We start from the raw sequence: 18,769 nt of genomic DNA, 5'->3' as shown, positions 1-18,769 counted from the left end.
AATCTGCCCCATGTTGATTTGCTCTTCAGGAATTGCTGTTAATCTCGAATACTACACTGTTTTCGTCGGTGGAGCAAACTGCAGATTATGTTAACAGGATAGCTAGTGTAAACCGGTAAAAGCCTTTGTTTTTTTATGATCTGGGTCATGTATATGGGATGCCCAGCAACCTTACATCTTTAAAGTTGAAGATAATGAATTTTTTCCCCTTTGAAAGCTTTATGAAAGGATGACAGGAAGATTGCTAATCCTTGATAGCATGCATCTTGGAAGCAACTTGTTGAGAGACTGCGTGCTGGTTTGGGAAGGCTTTCATGCAGTGGCCTCTGGCTATGCAAGGTGGGCCCCACCTAGAAAGCCTGTAAGCCATGATAGGCGGAAACCCTGGAAAGCCCAAAACAGCTCAGTGAAAGGATCTCAACCAACAAAACAGCCCTCCCAAACAGGCCCCACATCTCAGTAGTCATATGCAGCCCATGGATTGTTGAAGAGGAGGTCCATCTATGACAAGGATCTAGGTTGATGGAATAAAAGAAACAACTGACTCTAGCAGATTCTTAAGACTAGACTCTTTGAAAGTTAAGTTGCATTCTACTGCCAGATTAGTTATATGAGGGAGGAGCATATTAATTAGAACATAACAAAGCATATTAATTTGCAACTGGCTGGTTAAGGTAATTTTATATTAAAGGGGGAATCTATCATATGCGGTTAAATCAATATGTTTTCCCCTTCAAATATATGAAAGATTACTCTTATATAGGGATGGTAATCAAGTCCCAGTTCAGGTTGGAAATGCACAAATCAAACCTGGCTTGAGTACCATGGGTTTGAAGTCTGCAATTTAAACCCAAGAGATGGGAAGATAGTTTGGTTCTTCCTAAAATCACTGTTTATTGATCTGTCCTAGCCCAAATGTAAATTCATGGTGTAATTTAGTATTAATTTCTCTGTGACTTTGGTTCCCTATGAGTTTTCTAGGATTTTGTTAATTCAATATCATGTAAATCCTAGTTTTTGAAAACTAATGCAGAGAGAGAAAATTAAGAAAGGGCTTGAAGAATGTTAAGTTTTAGATAGCTATTTATTATTTCTACTGAATTATCTGATGTCAGCTCTTGTAATGTAGTATCGACTGACAGGTGCATTCCTTTTACACCATAGGTTGAAGTGGATTATTCAATTAAGGCCATCTTCTGCTAGGTGGTGTAGGTATACAGTTCGTTTTTTTTTTTTTTTTGAACATTGGAAGTGTTAATTCTAATTGATCATCTGAGTTTATCCTTGTACTTTCCCTTCAGGACATTACACATTGGAAGTGTTTCTCATTGTCCCAGTTAAGGTTATCAAGATATGCGCTTGAAAATGAATTAACTATTGAACTTGTTATATGGTTTATTAGACAATGCCATTGGAGGTTCTAGGTCATTTGTGTTTAACTTGGTTTGATATGATTCATTGATAAACTCATGTTTACTGCAACAGTTTAAATTCTTTACCAGGTAAGGTCATAGTTATCACAACAGACTTTCCATGAAAACTTCTTTGGCTCTACTAGTCATATTAATAACAACTTAAAATGAAGGCTTTTTGCCAATGTAAAATGGATTGATTTTAATACTTGTGATTAAAATTGCTCTGACTATACTAATCATATTGATAATAACATAGAATGAAGACTGCTAACAATATATAATGGATTGGTTGTCTAATCTGAAATAGAACTAGTTCTAGATGTCTCCTCGAATATTTTTTTCTCATAGATAATTCTTCTCATCAATTATATTTTGTGAATATTTCCTCAAGTTTCTTAAAGCATTTAGCAATAAGCATTAATGAGTTTGGCTGGATATGACAAAAAATCCATATTATGTTGGCAATGGAAATTTTATTGTGCAACTATACTCTTTTTGTAACTGGTCCGCTATCTATCTTCACTCTTGTAAAGTTCTGCTGCCTGTGCAATTTTGAATTAAATCATAGTTCTGTTCTGATAAAACAAAGGATATGGCCAAAGTAAAGAATCTGTAAACAGGAGCAAGGTACCAATTCTGTATTAACAATTTTGATCCCCATTTCTCTTCGGAAGATGTATTCTCCATCAACCATACATCTTCTCGTGACCATTATGTGCTGTGGTATCCATTTTGGTGGACTTGGATTGAATTGTTCTTTTCTATTCATCTGAGGTTTTTACTTCCCTATATTTTACTTTTTGCTATTTTCTGTTTTTTGTTTGTTCCTTGATATTTACTAGAGATGCCTAGGATGGAGGTTTCAGATTCGGTTCAACTTCTGAAATTTTAGTCACCATATGCATTGCTGGCGCTTTGAAGGGATGTATTCTAATTGTACTTTCAATGGTTGTATTTCCTGAGTCAACAGTCATTGGCCTGGATATTATTGGCTATGCAATTGGTGCTCTTCTTTCTATTCCGAGTGTAGAAATTCTTAATGTGATTGCTTTGTTTTACCTTTCCTACAATCTCCCTTTTCATTTTATGATCTTCTGAAGCTCTATGCAGCATTCTCATGTACATCTATCTGAAGATTAAGTATGTCCATGCATCTCAACTTCCTGCCGAATGTATTCCAAAATGAACATCGAATGCCATTTCTCTAGATATGCTTATACCTTTATGCTGGTAAGCTTTCTTCTAGGTTCATGAAAAAGAACTTTTCCTATTATATTACAATCTTTGTACTGAGATGATGTTCAAGAAGACTATGCATAAATGTGACCATATTCCTCTAAGGAAGAAATATGGAGAAGCACCTTGCAAAATTAGGATTTGTTTTAGTATGGTGCTCGTGCTACCTTATGTGTGACAATTGTGCTTTTTCCTTCTAACTTGAAACTGTACAATTTGCAATTCCTATCTCGGGGATCCCTTATGTGAAGTTCAAAGAGAAGTTGGATACTTGTTTCTGTTCATAAAAAAAAAACAATTGACATTTTTTTTAAAACGATGTTGTTCCCTTCTGATCTCATAAAAGTGTTCCGATCATGTTGGCTTTGGTGGTCAAATTTTCAGTTATTTGGGAATGTTGAATATGAGCTCAGATAAAAAAGAACTCAATTCTTAAGAATATGACTTAGTCACCAGAACTGTTTACTTATCGAAGCATTCATGCTCTAAGTTGCAGTCGTTTATAATCTTGAAACCATGGATTGCATATATTCAGGATAAATCCATAAATTTCTATGAAAAAGAGGGTCTTTTTGAGTGTTTCATTAACACCTTTGCCTGCTAAAGTTTTTCTCCTTAACTAATGTGGGATGCTGGGATTATCCGACTTTTCTCTTCCTGCATTTTTTCCTGATTGTATTTGGTTTCCAACATATAAATCAACCAAACTCTCTAGTGATGCTCAAAAAGTTTGGAGGTTCTCTAATTTGGTACTACATTGACATCCCTGATCCTGCTACGCTTCGAGGCTGTGATTTGGTGATATAGACATGTGGACAATATATTGTAAAATATTGGTGGATCACATTGCCAAAATGCTTGACTGTACATTATGGTGCTCACCATATAGGGAGTGCTAATTGCCTGCTCTTTCTTTTTTTTTTTTCTTATTGATGACTTTTTTGATATTTTGCGATACACACCACTAATAACCCCCTCTCCAAATTCGGTGGTTGTGGGAATAGAATCCGTGTCTATGCTGTAGCAAACCAACTAACATACCAACTGAATCACCCCTTAATTAGTTTTTCCTAGAGATGACTATGAGCCGATTAGTGCTCTCGCATTTTATACACTCTATTTATCACTAGTTAGTTTAGAGCAAGGTTTAAAATGTCGATGTCGGTGAAAATATCGGTTATCCAAATATAAGAGACATGTCGGAAATGTCAAAAATATCATATGAAAATATTGTAGAAATTATAGGCATGGTGGAAACATTGTAAAATATGCAAAAATATAGAATGATATTTTATTAAATGACAAAAGAAGCATAGGCACACCTTTTTAAATTATTATCTTGTTCCAAATTATTAAACAAAACTAAGAAACTAAGGTTATAGACAAAAGAATATGTTTTGAAGTTGCCCTGTAAACCTTAAGCTTTAAAACTTTATAATAGAATTAGTTAAAGCAAAATTTAAACTAAAAAAATGTAAATGATTGTAATAGATCAACCAAATAATCTACTATAGAAATAAAAACCATTATTTAATTTCATATTTGAAATGAATATTGAGCTATCTCAAAGTTGTAATCATGTAAGTTAAGTGGACAATAACTTGTTACTTCACATATCTACAATATTGTCACCAACTTATGTTATGATACTATCTCTTGTACTCCACATAATATTGGTAGTGTTTACTAGAGAATATGTCAATTCTAGTAAAATTTCATGTTGCTACCCATGGAAGTGAAAATGGAAATATGTGGTGGATACTATCTCTTGTACTCCACGTAGGTTTGATATTGTTCATTGGAGAAATGTCGATTCTAGTAAAATTTTGTATCACTACCAATGAAAATGGAAATATTAGGAAAATTAAGGACATTTTAAACCATGGTTCGGAGTACATTCCTTGACTCATTATTCTTCTTCTTAAGATTATTAATTATTTATCTGCACTAAGAGATGTCCATTAGAAGTCAGATTGATTTTTATTCTAGGGCTCTAACCATAATACAAATAGATAATTTAGGACCCTTTATTAACAACTGAAGTGGCTGGACTGAAATGACAAACTGCTTAATAGATAAGTCATAAGTTGTGGATCTCTAATTTCTGAATGACTGAGTTGTATGTTAGGTTGATTATTACCCCTAAATATTTTATTATGACTACTTTGACCACTAAAAGACAAACCAATAAGTAATTTCATTTCAGCCTTTATGAATCAGAAGCAGCCGTATCATTTCAGATTTGGTTTTAATAATCTTCAAGATGGACTTAGATGATAGATGATGTAGTGCCCCATGCGTGCACTTCTTCCTTGAAAATGAAATCATATCTTAATGGGGTTTAATGTCAATGGCTTTAATTTTCAATTAGTTGATTCTCTCTCCACACACACAATGACACACACACTTATATTTAATTCAATATCAGTAAAAAATTATGGAGTGGAAGAAAAAATGTTTCCATTAAAAAAATGCAAACCTTCGCGCACGTAGATCTTAGGCGGATTTCACTGAAGTGTGGATTCTGGATTACGGGCTTGTACGTAGACATGTTCATGGGCCGGGCTTTCATTCTGTATTAATAGATTTTTTTAAGGCCCGAGCTTGAGCTCAGCCTAACCATCGGGCCTACAATTTGGGCCCGAGCCCGGCCCTCATAAAAAGCTTGAAATCCGGGCCTGGGCCCGAGCCTGAAATTTAGTCCATGTTGTTACTACTGCTAAAGCGATTGAATAGAGAGAGAGAGAGAGTGAGAGAAAAATTATAAAGAAAAAAAATAAAAAATATATATATTAAATTATAAATATATACATTTCAATAAATATTATATTATTTATATATTTTATATAATATATAAAATACATATAATGCATTTTATAAAATATATAATGTTGAGTCGGGTCGGGCCGAACTTGGGCCGGGCTTTTTGACAAATCCCGAGCCCGGCCCGTAACACAGTCGGGCTTATTGTGTTAGGCTCGAGGTCAGGCCCGCGGACCTAATTACATGACCAAGCCTGATAGGGGTGCAGGCCGGGCCGGGCCATCGGGCTACCCGACCCATGAACAGGTCTACTTGTACGTCAAGGAACATTGTGGAGAGTCAGAGACACGTAGGTATCTACTATGCGTGTTATCTTGTCCTTTTGTGATTATGAAGGATACCTTAACTGCCAGGCCCGTGAGTACCATGTCTTTTCATGGTAAATTGGTAATACGCTCGAGTTCAGATCTGCTCCTCACAATGGGCGCCTCACACCGTCCTCACAAAAGCTGGTTGCGCCACGCATCTCCGGGTTCGTGTGGGAGCAAAACACGAGCGGAGGGGGAGCATGCGTCATTAACTGTAGTAATCACATTCACCCCCGCATCTGCTCTGTTCAGGTAAAGACTGAAGCCCTCCCTCCCTCCACCGGTTGCAATTACATCTCCGGCGGTCACCAATGAGACGAGACTCCTGCGATTCTGTTTTTTATTTTCTTTTTTACCTGTCCAAATCTCTCAGCCCTGTTATTTTCTCTTCACGAAACCTTTTTTCTTCAGGTCAGGACCCAAACCTCTCATCTCTCCGGCAGGAATTAGTCTCACCGGCGAGAGTAGACACCAAGGTATTGATTCCGACGAATCAAATCAATCTCTCCCAAAATCCTAAGAATAAAAGGCTGTTGAGAAATCTCTCTCATGATGGGGGTTTTTTGTTTTTCTCTTTTTAAACTACAGAGTACTCCCATTGACGGACTATTTCCAGATTCTCATCTCGCAGATGACCGCCGTAAATATGATTACAACCAGTGGAGAAGGGAGGGAGGACTTTAGTCCTGATATAAAGAAGTAGACACTTTATTACCCATCACCTTTCAAGGACGCAACACGCGGCGCCTATCCTGCTGCACTTCTATGTGGCGACACCAAAACACACATTCATATAAGAATTGAGATTTCAGACAACCCACTTAACCCAATACAGTGTCCTTCTCTTCGGTATTTCTTTATCTCTGTATTATCGAGCTATTTCTCTCAGTTATCGGTATTGCTTTGCTTTATCTCTCTATCTGTTGTAGGCGTTGTTGTTTGTGGGTTTGTGTTGTTTTTGACGGTAGTTGTTGGGTTTGGAAGAAAGGTCCGAAGAAGAATTGAAATATAAGATGTGAAGGAATTAAAAAGAAGAAGAACGAATCAGGGACAATGTCTATCTAGTGTTCTTAGAGATCAAGTACTATTTGAAGATCGAAGGTTTAGAAGAGGGAGAGACGAAGAAGGGTACGAATGTTTTGGGCGCCAAATGCAACCCTCCGCTCGTGTTTTGCTTTCACACGAACGCAGGACAATCAGCCGATGTGAGGACGGTGTGAGGCGCCCTATTCTGAGGAGTAGATTCGGACTCATAGGCCCATTTATTTGGAGTTGGCCCGATCGCCCGAAGTTCGGCTTCAGTCAGGGCAAATTGCCCTATCCGAGCAGCTTTTATTGCCTTCCATCGAGAATATTTCCGTACTAATATACTTTATTTCATGGGGAGTTATTCTCAAGGTTGGGAAAAGCTGTTAAATCGGTGTGGGCACAGGTTTACCCTTATGGAACCCGATCTCGCCCGACAGAGACCAGACTATTCCTTCCTTTTTTTCGTAGTGGGGCCCATTACATTCCACTCTTTCAAATCCTACTCGACGAGACGTAGAGAAAAAACGTTGGTAGTGTTGGCATTTGGCAACTGCCAAGTGCTTCAGATCCTCCGAATTCGATGTCTTCTTCTCTCTCACCCGTCTCCTCCTTTCCGATTTACTCCAAACTCCTAGCCTTGCGAATCCATGGATCCCTTCGCCTGAAACGCCAAGGCAGGTTTTCGCGCTAACTTCAACTTCTGATTCTTCACCTGCTTCTACCCGGACCCATGGCTTTGAGATCTGGCGGGAGAAAGCTCTCTTTCGATATCCTCAGAAGTGATGGTTCCATCAACGACGAATTTCCCTTTTACCGGTCAAATTCCGCGCCAGGTCGAGCAGATAGTGGAGACGTAGGTCGTGTGGACCCTGCAGGCAAGACGAACCGTCGAAAACGGAAGAACAAAGGCTCAAAGAAGAAGAAGAAGGTTGATATTGATAGTCCTATCGATGAGGATCAGATCATTGATAAGAGTGTCGATTCGGTTTTTGATGATCGGAAACCGTCTTTCTATGAGAACGCTTCTTTTGAGAATGGAATGGAATCGGATCACCGGAGTTACACGATTCAAACTGTTGTCTGTGAGGAAATTACGGTTCCAGAAGAGAACGCCACGAGTATTAGGACTCTGCATCAGGTGGACGAGCATGATTTTCAGAACTTGCACGGGGAAAGTCATCAGCCTGGGGAATTCAGGCAGAGGAGCGTGAATGGGTGCTGTTTGTGTGATGATTCATTGTCGCCGGCGGATGGGCCTGCTAAAGTGGAGAGTAACGTGGGATTAAATTCGTCATTGGGGCAATGGAGTACTCAGCCTAACGGAAGTGTTGTAACGAGAAAATTAGAGACGTCGGAATCGCTGGACTGGAAGAAGCTCATGGCTGAAGATCCAAACTGTAAGTCAATCTCCATGATATTTTAATCTTCTTTTCTCTACAATAATACTTCTTTTGGCCATTTTTTAGATATACCACCATGTAACGTAAGAAATTCATAATTTCACTGTGTAGCATATTAATATTTTTGATGAACTTTTCGGTTCACGAATTGAAATGGGACAAGGCTTAGATGATGATGATGATGATCTAGTTTCTGTTTCCTTCTTGCTCTTATCCAGTATGTGATTGCAGATTTGCAGTGATTACAATTGTTGGTTTGAATTGAATTTTGCTTGGTGGTTTGCATTTTGTCATCTCAATAAAGGTGACCAGGGGCTACACTCTGCATTTTTCTGAAATGCAATAAGATTTTTTTGTACCGATTCCTTCACAAGCTCCTGTAATGCGCCTTGTTCATTTTCATTTAGTAGTTGCCAATTTCTAGAAATGCTGATTAATGTTCTATAGATTTATATAACAAGTGGTTCTCTTTTAGCTGATTTATAAAGGACAGAGTCAGAGATACGGAATGAAATGATGGGATTGAACTAATCAAATGCAGTGAGCTTGTTAGCTTTCCATTTGCTCTAAGAAATTGATCTAGACAAAAGGAAACTGCACTAAGATAACTGTAGGGCTAGTATGCATTAATCAAAATTTCTCTTGTTAGCTTTGTTTCTATTTTTTTAATGTTTTGAGGGATGAAAGGGAACATGTTTTATAGCAACTTGTTTTACATGTATTCTGCTTGTAAATATGCTTTTTGTAAATTAATTCAACAATAAAGTTTACATGTCTAGGATTTCCTCTAAACCCCAAATATTCAAGGAGCTAATGCTTCACCTCATAGCCTAGAATAGTACCAAGGTTAGTTAAACATTCTGTCCATGGATATTTTGAAATTGACCTTCCAATCCTAAAATGGCTTCATATAGAACATAGACTATGAAATCACTATAGATCTCAAAACCAGTACAAAATAAAGAGAAAGCTTTTATGACTGTTGAATAACAAAGTGGATTCTTGTATGCTAGCTTGCTTGAGATATGAATGGCAGGCATGGGTTGAAGTAGATTATGCCATGTGGAGGTTGGCATATATATATATACATATACATACATTGATGACAGGTGCATGAGATGGGTTTTGTCCTTGAGATGATGAAGTATTGAATGTAGATGGCTTGAAAATTATTATAGTACTTGGGAGGATGTTAGCATGTTTAAAATCAATAGGGAGGTGGTCAGCAACAAAGCAACAGGAATTTTAGGTGGAGTTACTGATATCATTGAGGACGATGTTGATAGGGTCAAGTCTTCTTCTCTTGACAGATCTGGTGATAGCTGGGAATGTGATAAATCTAGTTTGTTGCTACAAGTAGTAGCCTCTAATTCAAATAGGGTAAGTGTTCAATCTGAGGTTGCATAGGAGTTGGATGTTTGTAATCAAAATGATGGCATTGGAAGACCTTGTTGAAAGAAAACATAAATAGAGAAAGGCAAACAGAATTTCTTAAAATGTTTACAGATGTCATTTGATTTTCTCTTCTAAAGAGTGAATATCTTTACCTAGAGTGCTGAGAACTTTACCTTGAATCTTATTCCATAGGAATTTAATCAATTTACCAGGATTAACTGGAAAAATACATGTTAAATGTAGTTCACAAGTGCAGAAACCTTCAATGGTGTTTACAGTTGAATTTCCCAAATCACATGCCTTAGATATAAGAGACAATGAGGAGCAATTTCTCCTTGATCCTAGTGTTGAATTCTCTTCACAAGAGGGGATTCAATGTTTTTCTCTCTTATTGTCTCTTGATTATTCATAGCAATTTCAAGCATATCAATTTTGGGAAGCTCCATTGTACTTCTAACAATTTCTTAAAGGTTTATTAACTAATTCCATATTTTATAGAAAATTTCCTTGATTTTTTTTTTAAATTTCCAAATATCTCAGTGAAAATGGACCTTTGCATAATGGTTGGGTTGCTCCATTGCAACCTAGGTGAGCAGGGTTCAAATCTTGGTAACAGCCTCTCTGTGTATTCTCTCCCTCCATAGACTCCACATTTGCGGGAGCCTCGTGTATTGGGCAGCTTTTTTTAGAAAAACTAGTGGAATATCCCTAAAATTTCCCCTTATTTGCATGGTGAAATGTCCATTGATTATCAAAATTACAAACCATGATCAAAACCTTGTTCCTAGGTCATTGAGATGGGGCTATTCAATTTGTGGATGACCCATAGGATTCCCAAATCAAATGGCAACTTAACTTGGTTCAAATCCAATTGGACCGAGTGTTATACTAATAACAGGGCAGTTTGACGAGCCTTATCACAACCCAATTTTCTGTATAGTTGTTTGGATAATCATACAGTTGTGTTTAGTGTCATATATTACAAATTGAGTATATTAGGCCTAACCACCTGTAAGACCCATATATATAGTATTTACTCCAACTATTGGAGGGGTGAATCCCCGTCACAGCCTTTATCTTTTCTTTGAATTTTCCAACACACTTGGGTATATCCCACAATCAGGCTTCACTATTTTGATAATGTGAAAGCTAAATAGATCCAGGACAAGCCCAAGCAATAATTGCAGATCAGGTCTGATGTTCAGAAGAAATAGTTGGAGATCACAAATCAGAAACTACAAGTATCTAAGTTGGGGTCCAATTCATTGTTTGTTGATACAGATACCCACACATGTACCTTGAATCTTTTACTTTGACAATAAAGGAATATTGTCTCTTCTCATAAGGCAGTACATGTAAACCTTCTCAGGCCAACTCTCCTAGGTTGACCATTGGTTGAGAACCTTTGTAGGTGTCTATATACTGATTATGTCATTTCTATAAGTTAGTGGGATCAACCAGTAAATTGACGTAATCCTAAAAAAAAATAGAAATAGATTAGAGATGAGGGTAGAAACTAATACCCATAGCATGGGATTGTACGAGAAAATTCTTTTTATTCATAATAAAAGATTTACATCATCATTGGATCCGTAGGGCATTCATTGTTCAACATAAGGGGGTTTATTCTAAAGTTTCAATAAGAATGATGGGGGTTTATCTGGGCCGTAGAAGGAGCAATGTTCAAGGACTATTTCTGAGTGTGATATACTCAAGTTGCAGGATGCAGCTCTTGAAGATTCTGTGGGGAAAGGACTGATAAAAAAGAAGGATTGTGGGGAAAGATAAAAATAATAGCAATAGGAAGTGTTAAAAGAACAGGCCTTTGAAGGGTTAAAAGAACCAAAGATTGGTTCACTTCACAAAGATTTTTTTCTCATTTAAGAGCAGGCCTTTGTGAGGATTCACTAGCTGTTTCCTCTTTGACTGATTAAACAGGAGCTGTAATACTGGCTACAGTAAGTACTGAGTGGATTAAAGGATTATGAGTGTCAAGGTATGAACTTGATTTAGAAACCCTTAAGTTGTGTTATGTCATGATAGATTCATAGATAAATTCTGAGGATGTAATAGGGGGTGATGGATCTCAAAGGATGAAGTTCAGAACCTGACTTGTTGCTGATGTCTCAGAAGCATCAGTTAGAAAAGCTAAGTAGATGGGAATAGTAAAGTGTTGGAGGCCAAAGGGGTAAGAAGGTGGAGAAGGTTTATTAGTACTGCAATAAAATGGATCTAAATAAGGTGGTTTGGGTCTTTAAGTGGTTTGCATTATCTATTTGATAAACTTCCGTATATTTGGGTTTGGGATTTTGGTGCCAAAGGGTTGTATTTTATTTTGTTTTTGGATTTCTTGACTTTGTTTTATCTGGGGTGGGGGGGTGTTGATGTGTTTTATAGATAACTGATTACTTTATATTAAAATTGAAAAGGAGGGAGAGGTTCTCTTAGGCCCAAAGGCAGTGCAACAGAAGAATCAGAAACATATTAGAAAGCCAACAAGAGGGGGGAATTGATGTATTGAGAGGGTGATGAATGTGGGTATTTTTGTTATTGTGTTTGTAAATGATTCTTCTCACTTGTTATATGCCTTTCCTATTTTCTTTAGGCTGTGTTTGGAAAGAGTACAAATGCAAATATGAACTGTGCAAAGACATACAAAATAATGCAAAAATAAGGTTTTGCACTCTGCATATTTGCATTTGTACTCCTTCCAAACTGAGCCTTATATGAAATTTCATTTTACTATAAAAAAGTCGTTGTTGAAAAGCCAGTTTATATAAAAGTCAATATTTTTGTGATCATGATATTCTTTCTAAGGTTAAGTTTTTATAATGAAGAAGACATTAGTTAAGGGAGGTAATTTATTTCACGTTGAAAATACTAAGATCCATGAACTAGTATCAGCTCTGAGTACAAATATAAGTTGCATGTCATTACATTTGGAAACATTGTTTTGTAATCCTATCTTACTGACTTTTAGATATAATTATGTGATCAGATCTCTTCTCTGTGGAGAAGTCACCAGTTAAATTTTTTATGGGAGAAATGCATAGTGGAAACTCCTTGCATAGCACAACAACCATTGGAAATGAAAAAGAACGAGAGATAGTTTATGATACCATCTTCCGTTTACCATGGAGATGTGAACTGGTAAACTTAACCCCTCCTTATGGTCTTTTACAGAAAGTGCTTTTGAGTATTATAAACTTACCTCTATATTGATTAAAACACAAATGAGATCACATCCACTCAATTGGTGCAAATATTTTTCATTTTCATTGTGCTTGCTAAGGTAGCAATTCATGCCTTGTTTTGTTTAGTTAAAATATGGATTGAAATGTTCTTGCTGGTATCAGGATTTTTATGTCAGTATATCTACACAATGTGCATTAATTGTTTGTCATATTTTTCTTATGTCCAACTTTACTGGAGTAGAGTAAAGGGTATAGTTGTATCTTCTTACTTTCACCTAGTACTAGAGTGTGCCTATTACAAACACTTATTGTAGTTCAATTTCTGTAACCAGTTTTTGTGGTTGAGTTGCTTTTGGATACCTTAACTTAATGTTTCATCTGTCATGGCCTCATTAGTTTTGTGATGGAGATTCTCAGGTACTAACTTCATTTTGCAGCTTGTTAATGTTGGCTTCTTTGTCTGTCTGGACTCGTTTCTGTCATTGCTAACTATCACGCCAGCAAGGCTCCTTATGACCTTGAGGAGGTTTCTGAATGGCGGGTGAGATGTATGACTTTTAATGCAAGTTGATTGATTTGAGAAAATATTAGTCAATCAAAACTAGATGAACTAAGATTCATATTGTTAGTTGATTGATAAAATGTGCTTACAAAGGGTTATCTAATAATTGACTAGTAGATGCTTGTAAATTCCAATTTTGTTTTTTTCTTTCTGATCAGTAAAAATGTCCATTTTTTGGCTGTAAAAAATATAAAAAGATAAAAAGGGACTGAATTTAACCAGGTTTTTTCTATCAGATCCTTGCAAGTAAACAATCGATTGGTAGAATGCACCTTGACCTTCTATAACATTTGAGGGAAAGGCTAAACTTTCCAAGTATATTATTCATATTTTCCAAGTATGTTATTCTTATGCTAGTTTTAGGACAACCACAACTTGAGGCATCAAAACCCCTTTTTCAACTCACAAAACCATCATCAACTCACAAACAACCACAACTTGAGGCATCACAGCCTCTTTTCCAACTCACCAACTCACAAGAAACCACAACTTTGATGCATCAAAACCCCTTTTTTCAACTGACAAATTCACAAACAACCCCAACTTGAGGCATCAAAGCCTCTTTTCCAACTCATGAAACCACCACCAACTCACAAACAACTGCAACCTGAGGCTAGTAGTCGACTACTACACGAAGAGATTTCGTAGTAGTCGACTACTATCAGTATCCTGCTCCTAGTAATTGACTGCTATACAAAGAGATTTCAAGTAGTCGACTACTACCTCAATTGGACATGAAATAGCAACAACCGGAACACCTTCACAACAACTGGAAGACATTCACAACAACCTGAACATCTTCACAGCAATTAGAACACCTTCACAACAACTAGAGCACCTTTGCACCAACCGAAACACCTTCGTAGCAACCGGAACACCTTCGTAGCAACCGGAACACCTTCACAATATAAAATAACTTTGATACCATGTCAACCAACATAAAATAGAATAGAAACTCAAGGAGGAAACAAGAAGAAGAAATAGAGAAACACCTAGGTTTAATGTGGTTTGGCTTGGTAGCCTACATCGACGGGAGGAGAGGAAACATATCCACTATGAGAACAAGAGATACAACTCTCTCTCTCTCTCACACACACACACTCTTACTCTCTTCCTCACTCCCTAATCTCACACAACCACTTGCTTAAATAAGCAAAAGACCGAAGTACATCAGGATTATGCATAAGCCCCTTTTTTTAACATAAGCACATATAGGTCCTCATAACTTATCAATATTACAAATACAACCAAATACAATATATCTCTCAATAATACAAATTTATAGATCTGTCCCAGGGCCTGGTATTCCCTAAGGAAGATCCACTCTATTTACTCCTTACATTGTTACAGAGTCTATTGGACTGTTGGAAGCCTTGGGAACCATTATGATTCTGGATGCCAAGGCCTTGGCTTCCTTTTTCAGGTGTTTGAGAGTCCCATGGCCATCAGTCCTATGGGAAAACCAGAAAATAACCACTGAGCAGTCACCTTTGACAATGAAATTGGATAACTTTGTAGATAATGCTACTTTTAATCCCTGGATAAGGATCAGGAGATTAGCCCTCAGACAGGTTCCTTAACTCACTGGCTCTGAATAGCTTATCAGACTACTTCCATTTAACCTCTAAAAACACTCCAGGCTCCAAATCCACATGGGCCTGGATTGCCTATGCAGCAGCTATAAAAAATTTACTGTTTTTTCCTTTAACTGAATCTTGGTGCTGAATTGTATTGTTAATCTTCTTTAAGAAGTAGATTTGCTTTTGTTGGGGAACTATATAATTTATTAAAAAATAATAAAAGCAGAATTAATATAGTAAGTTGAACACTATCAATAGAAGGATACATAAGGGAGCTCTGTGGTTTATAGAACTTTGAGCCAAGGTTTAAAATTTCTCAATGTATAGAATTTGATTATTTCATATGTTTTCATTTGTATCTGGCTGATAGGGCCCGTATCAGGTCGTTTTGGGTTTGTATTGGCCAATACAAGCCCGATGTGGACCGATACTATGTATTGGCCTATACAATCTAAATTTTAATATCCCCTCTCTTTCTCTCAATTTTGGAAACTTTTCAAATTCAAATTTAATTTCCCTCCTTTAATTAAGCTTTTGAATTTGACACGCCATTAAAGGCCAAAGTTCAGATTTGAATGCCATTACGTGCCACTTAAATATGGCACTTAATTCAAATTCGAATTTGACATAGTTTGTTAAAAACCATAAATAGAAGGTAGGAAAATATGAACCCTAGTCATTCCTTTGTAATGACCATAAGTCTACCATTGCACCATACCCTGATTGATTGTCTTAAAAATATGTATTTTGATTCTTAAGTAATCTTTCTCCTCTTAGTGGATGTTTATCAATAAATGCTAAAAATTGATTATTAAAATTTATATAATAATAAATATTAACACAAATTATATTGATTATATATATATACACACACACACACACGTGAGCACACATTTTAGTTCTTCCATTATTTTTCAATGGTTGCCAATTATGTTGCAATATCTCACACTTTATATAAACCATTAAAATATGGTTTTATGTTTAAGTAACTTAATTATAGTCATTTAAAACTCATATTTATTATTATTAATATATTTTAAGGATTTATTTGGATCGTATCCATGCATATCTTGATTTTTCATTTGTATCCATGTGTATCCCAATGTGTCTCTTAAAGTTGCCTTTATGATATTTTGGACCCTTCTTTGAGCTTTATCTTCTGAATAAACTTAAATCACAAAATATTGGGGTTTACTTTTTAAACATTGTTAGGCATGCATGCATCTTTACACATTGTTTATGGCTTCCTTTTATTAATAAGGATACATTTATTAATGATTAAAAGAGTGAAACACAATGTTTATGCATTTTATAATTAATTAGATAATAAAGGGTAGAGTAAACAATGTTTAATTTATGTAAGGAACTTCCTTGTGCTCATTTTTAGAAGCAATTGGAAACCAACTTGTCTAACATAAGAGAAAGAAGGAAATGTCCACTTCTATCACTGTGCTATTTTTAATATCTTTAGTGTCTAAGAAAAGGCCTTTACTCAATGTTGGTCCCAACTATTTAGGGTCTTGGAAGGGGTGGACTGGATACAGACCTAACCCTTGGTTTTTTTTTTTTTTTATCTTTTGCGTAAAGTGGCAGCTCTTAGTTTCAAATCTGTGTTCTTGTGCTCGTCAATCTGTAGTCTGCATGCTTTCTCTGGGGCTATGTTTGGATTGTAGCATTTGGTGGTTGGAATGGAATCAGCCACTTTCAATAATAAGTTTTCAGATTCTACTAGTTGTTTAATGGCAAAAAAATTATAAAGTAATATTTTAAATTTGCAATATCTGCAGTTTTAAGAATCCTTGTATTAAGGCTGAGGGTAATAATTTATATTCCCTGGGATTGGGGTGGAAATATGGAATTCAATTCAATTCAATTCAATTTCTATCCAATTGTCTGAACATCTATTTCTTTTAAGATGCTTATCATCTTGGTGTGACAGACTTATAAGTGAAGGGGGGTTGGTTCAGCACATTGAAGAACTTTCACAGAAAAGGAGAAGAAACCAATGGAGAAAGTGAAGAGAACAAGAAGAGAATAGGTGGAAGGGAGATAGAGAGAGATCAATTGTGACTCCTATTTGTTGTTTTATCATATATCTTGGAGTAAGTTTAGGGTTATGTTTCAAATTAATTTCATAATTTCTTGCCTTCCATAACCCTACTTGTTACTCAAGATATCTAATAAAACAACAAATAAAAAACACAAAATACTTATTTGTACATTATTGGAACATTCTCTTATGCCACTTTCCATTCTGGTTCCAGTTCTAGGCTCAAACATGGGCCAGGCCGAGAGGCCCATTGCCCTTAAGTGAGGAGATTGGACCCAAAAGAGGCATATGCCCTAAAAGATATATATGGATTTTCCCAATTGGGCAAGGTTTGGGATTCTGGGATTGCCCTGCATTACATCTATTCTTGAAGTGACTGTGGTTGGCTGCTGGTAAGTTCTTATGCTATTACTCTGCACTGGAATTTGGTATTTCTTGTAGAATGATAGGTGTTGAGTGTGCCCAAATAGTTGAAAATCGTTATTCTAAATTTCTACTTAATTATTTTGGCGAGGTAGTTGGAGGTGAAACTGAAACCTAGATTCTGGTTGGCATACACTTTTGTGCTTATCTACTTCCATCTTTTCATATATGTATTTATGCACGATTTAATCATGGAGACATGTAATGTTTTAAAGTAACTTAACAATGCATGTTGCAGGCTGTTCCAGAGACCATCTGCATCAGAACTGTCTGATTTTGGTTGTTTTATTGTGTTGGTCCTTGGAGTCACTCTTCTACAGGAAACAGGTGGAGTGCATGGAACTTCTTAGTTCTTAATCACATTAGTAATCTCCCTCCAATTTCCACTATATTAGTTAGCTATTGGCTTGAAAATGTGGAGCATGAAAGTGTGTATTCTGATTTGGAAAAGAGGACTTTTCTTTATGGTACCTTTTTTCTTGAATCAGATATCAGCCTAATATATCACATGATCCGTGGTCAAGGAACAGTCAAACTCTATGTCGTGTACAATGTCTTAGAGGTAAGCAAATGTATTATTTGGCTGTCAAATTTTTGGCACATTGGTTGCTTATTGAAATTGAATGTTTGACTACCTGAACTAAAAATTTATTCAATCTGATACTTGAACCTGTGACAGATATTTGATAGAATATTCCAAAATTTTGGTGGAGACATTTTGCAAACTCTGTTCAGTTCAGCAGAGGGGCTTGCAAGTTCTTCACCAGAGAATATGAGCTTTTGGCTATGGAGATTCATTTCTGATGAAGCGTTAGCCATTTTTGCATCTAATATCCTTTTTTTCCTGCTTATTTATACACCGTTTATCATTGTAATCTTGTATTTTCCTTTTAGTTTTCCTTAGCTAGTCGTACTTGGTCATTCATTCATCTTATTAGCACAGGCAATTACTTTTTCCACCTGTATTGTTGCCCACAATAATGCACTCCTTGCGTTGCTGGTATCAAATAACTTTGCCGAGATTAAGAGCAATGTTTTCAAACGTTTTAGCAAGGACAATATTCACAGTCTAGTATACTCTGGTGAGTTCGTATTTTTCTATGTTGATCTCTTCTTATTTGATATTGGTTATATGCTACTGCCATGTGCTTGCTTTTTCACTATTGAATATAATGTAGGTCTACTGATATTCAGAAAACTTAACACACTATAAACCTGCCAAAACTGTCCTCAATCCTACTCAAATCACATTTTATGCATCAGGCTAAAAGTAAAATATACAGTGACAGTTCTTAGAGTTGCAAGTTGGTCAGGTTGGCTCACACCCAAACCCAAAAAGTTGGGTTGGGGTTAG

The 18,769-nt window shown here is 36.4% G+C and overlaps 1 protein-coding gene across 1 annotated transcript in view; it reads left to right on the top strand.

The window, feature by feature from the left end:
* Positions 1-7,164: 7,164 nt before the first annotated feature.
* The window catches only part of LOC104612881 (protein POLLEN DEFECTIVE IN GUIDANCE 1-like), a 52,092-nt gene continuing 40,487 nt past the window's right edge, over positions 7,165-18,769 (top strand). Inside the window, exons 1-7 of the mRNA XM_010280551.3 lie at positions 7,165-8,208; positions 12,605-12,756; positions 13,238-13,341; positions 17,654-17,742; positions 17,904-17,977; positions 18,095-18,245; positions 18,330-18,497. Of these exons, the coding sequence (XP_010278853.1) occupies positions 7,542-8,208; positions 12,605-12,756; positions 13,238-13,341; positions 17,654-17,742; positions 17,904-17,977; positions 18,095-18,245; positions 18,330-18,497 (1,405 nt within the window). The 5' untranslated portion in view covers positions 7,165-7,541. The remainder of the gene's footprint in view (positions 8,209-12,604; positions 12,757-13,237; positions 13,342-17,653; positions 17,743-17,903; positions 17,978-18,094; positions 18,246-18,329; positions 18,498-18,769) is intronic.

The sequence above is a fragment of the Nelumbo nucifera genome, chromosome 3 (genome assembly GCF_055504915.1).
Source record: "Nelumbo nucifera cultivar China Antique chromosome 3, China Antique-T2T, whole genome shotgun sequence".
NCBI lineage: Eukaryota > Viridiplantae > Streptophyta > Magnoliopsida > Proteales > Nelumbonaceae > Nelumbo > Nelumbo nucifera.
This window is presented reverse-complemented; position numbering and strand designations above follow the sequence as displayed.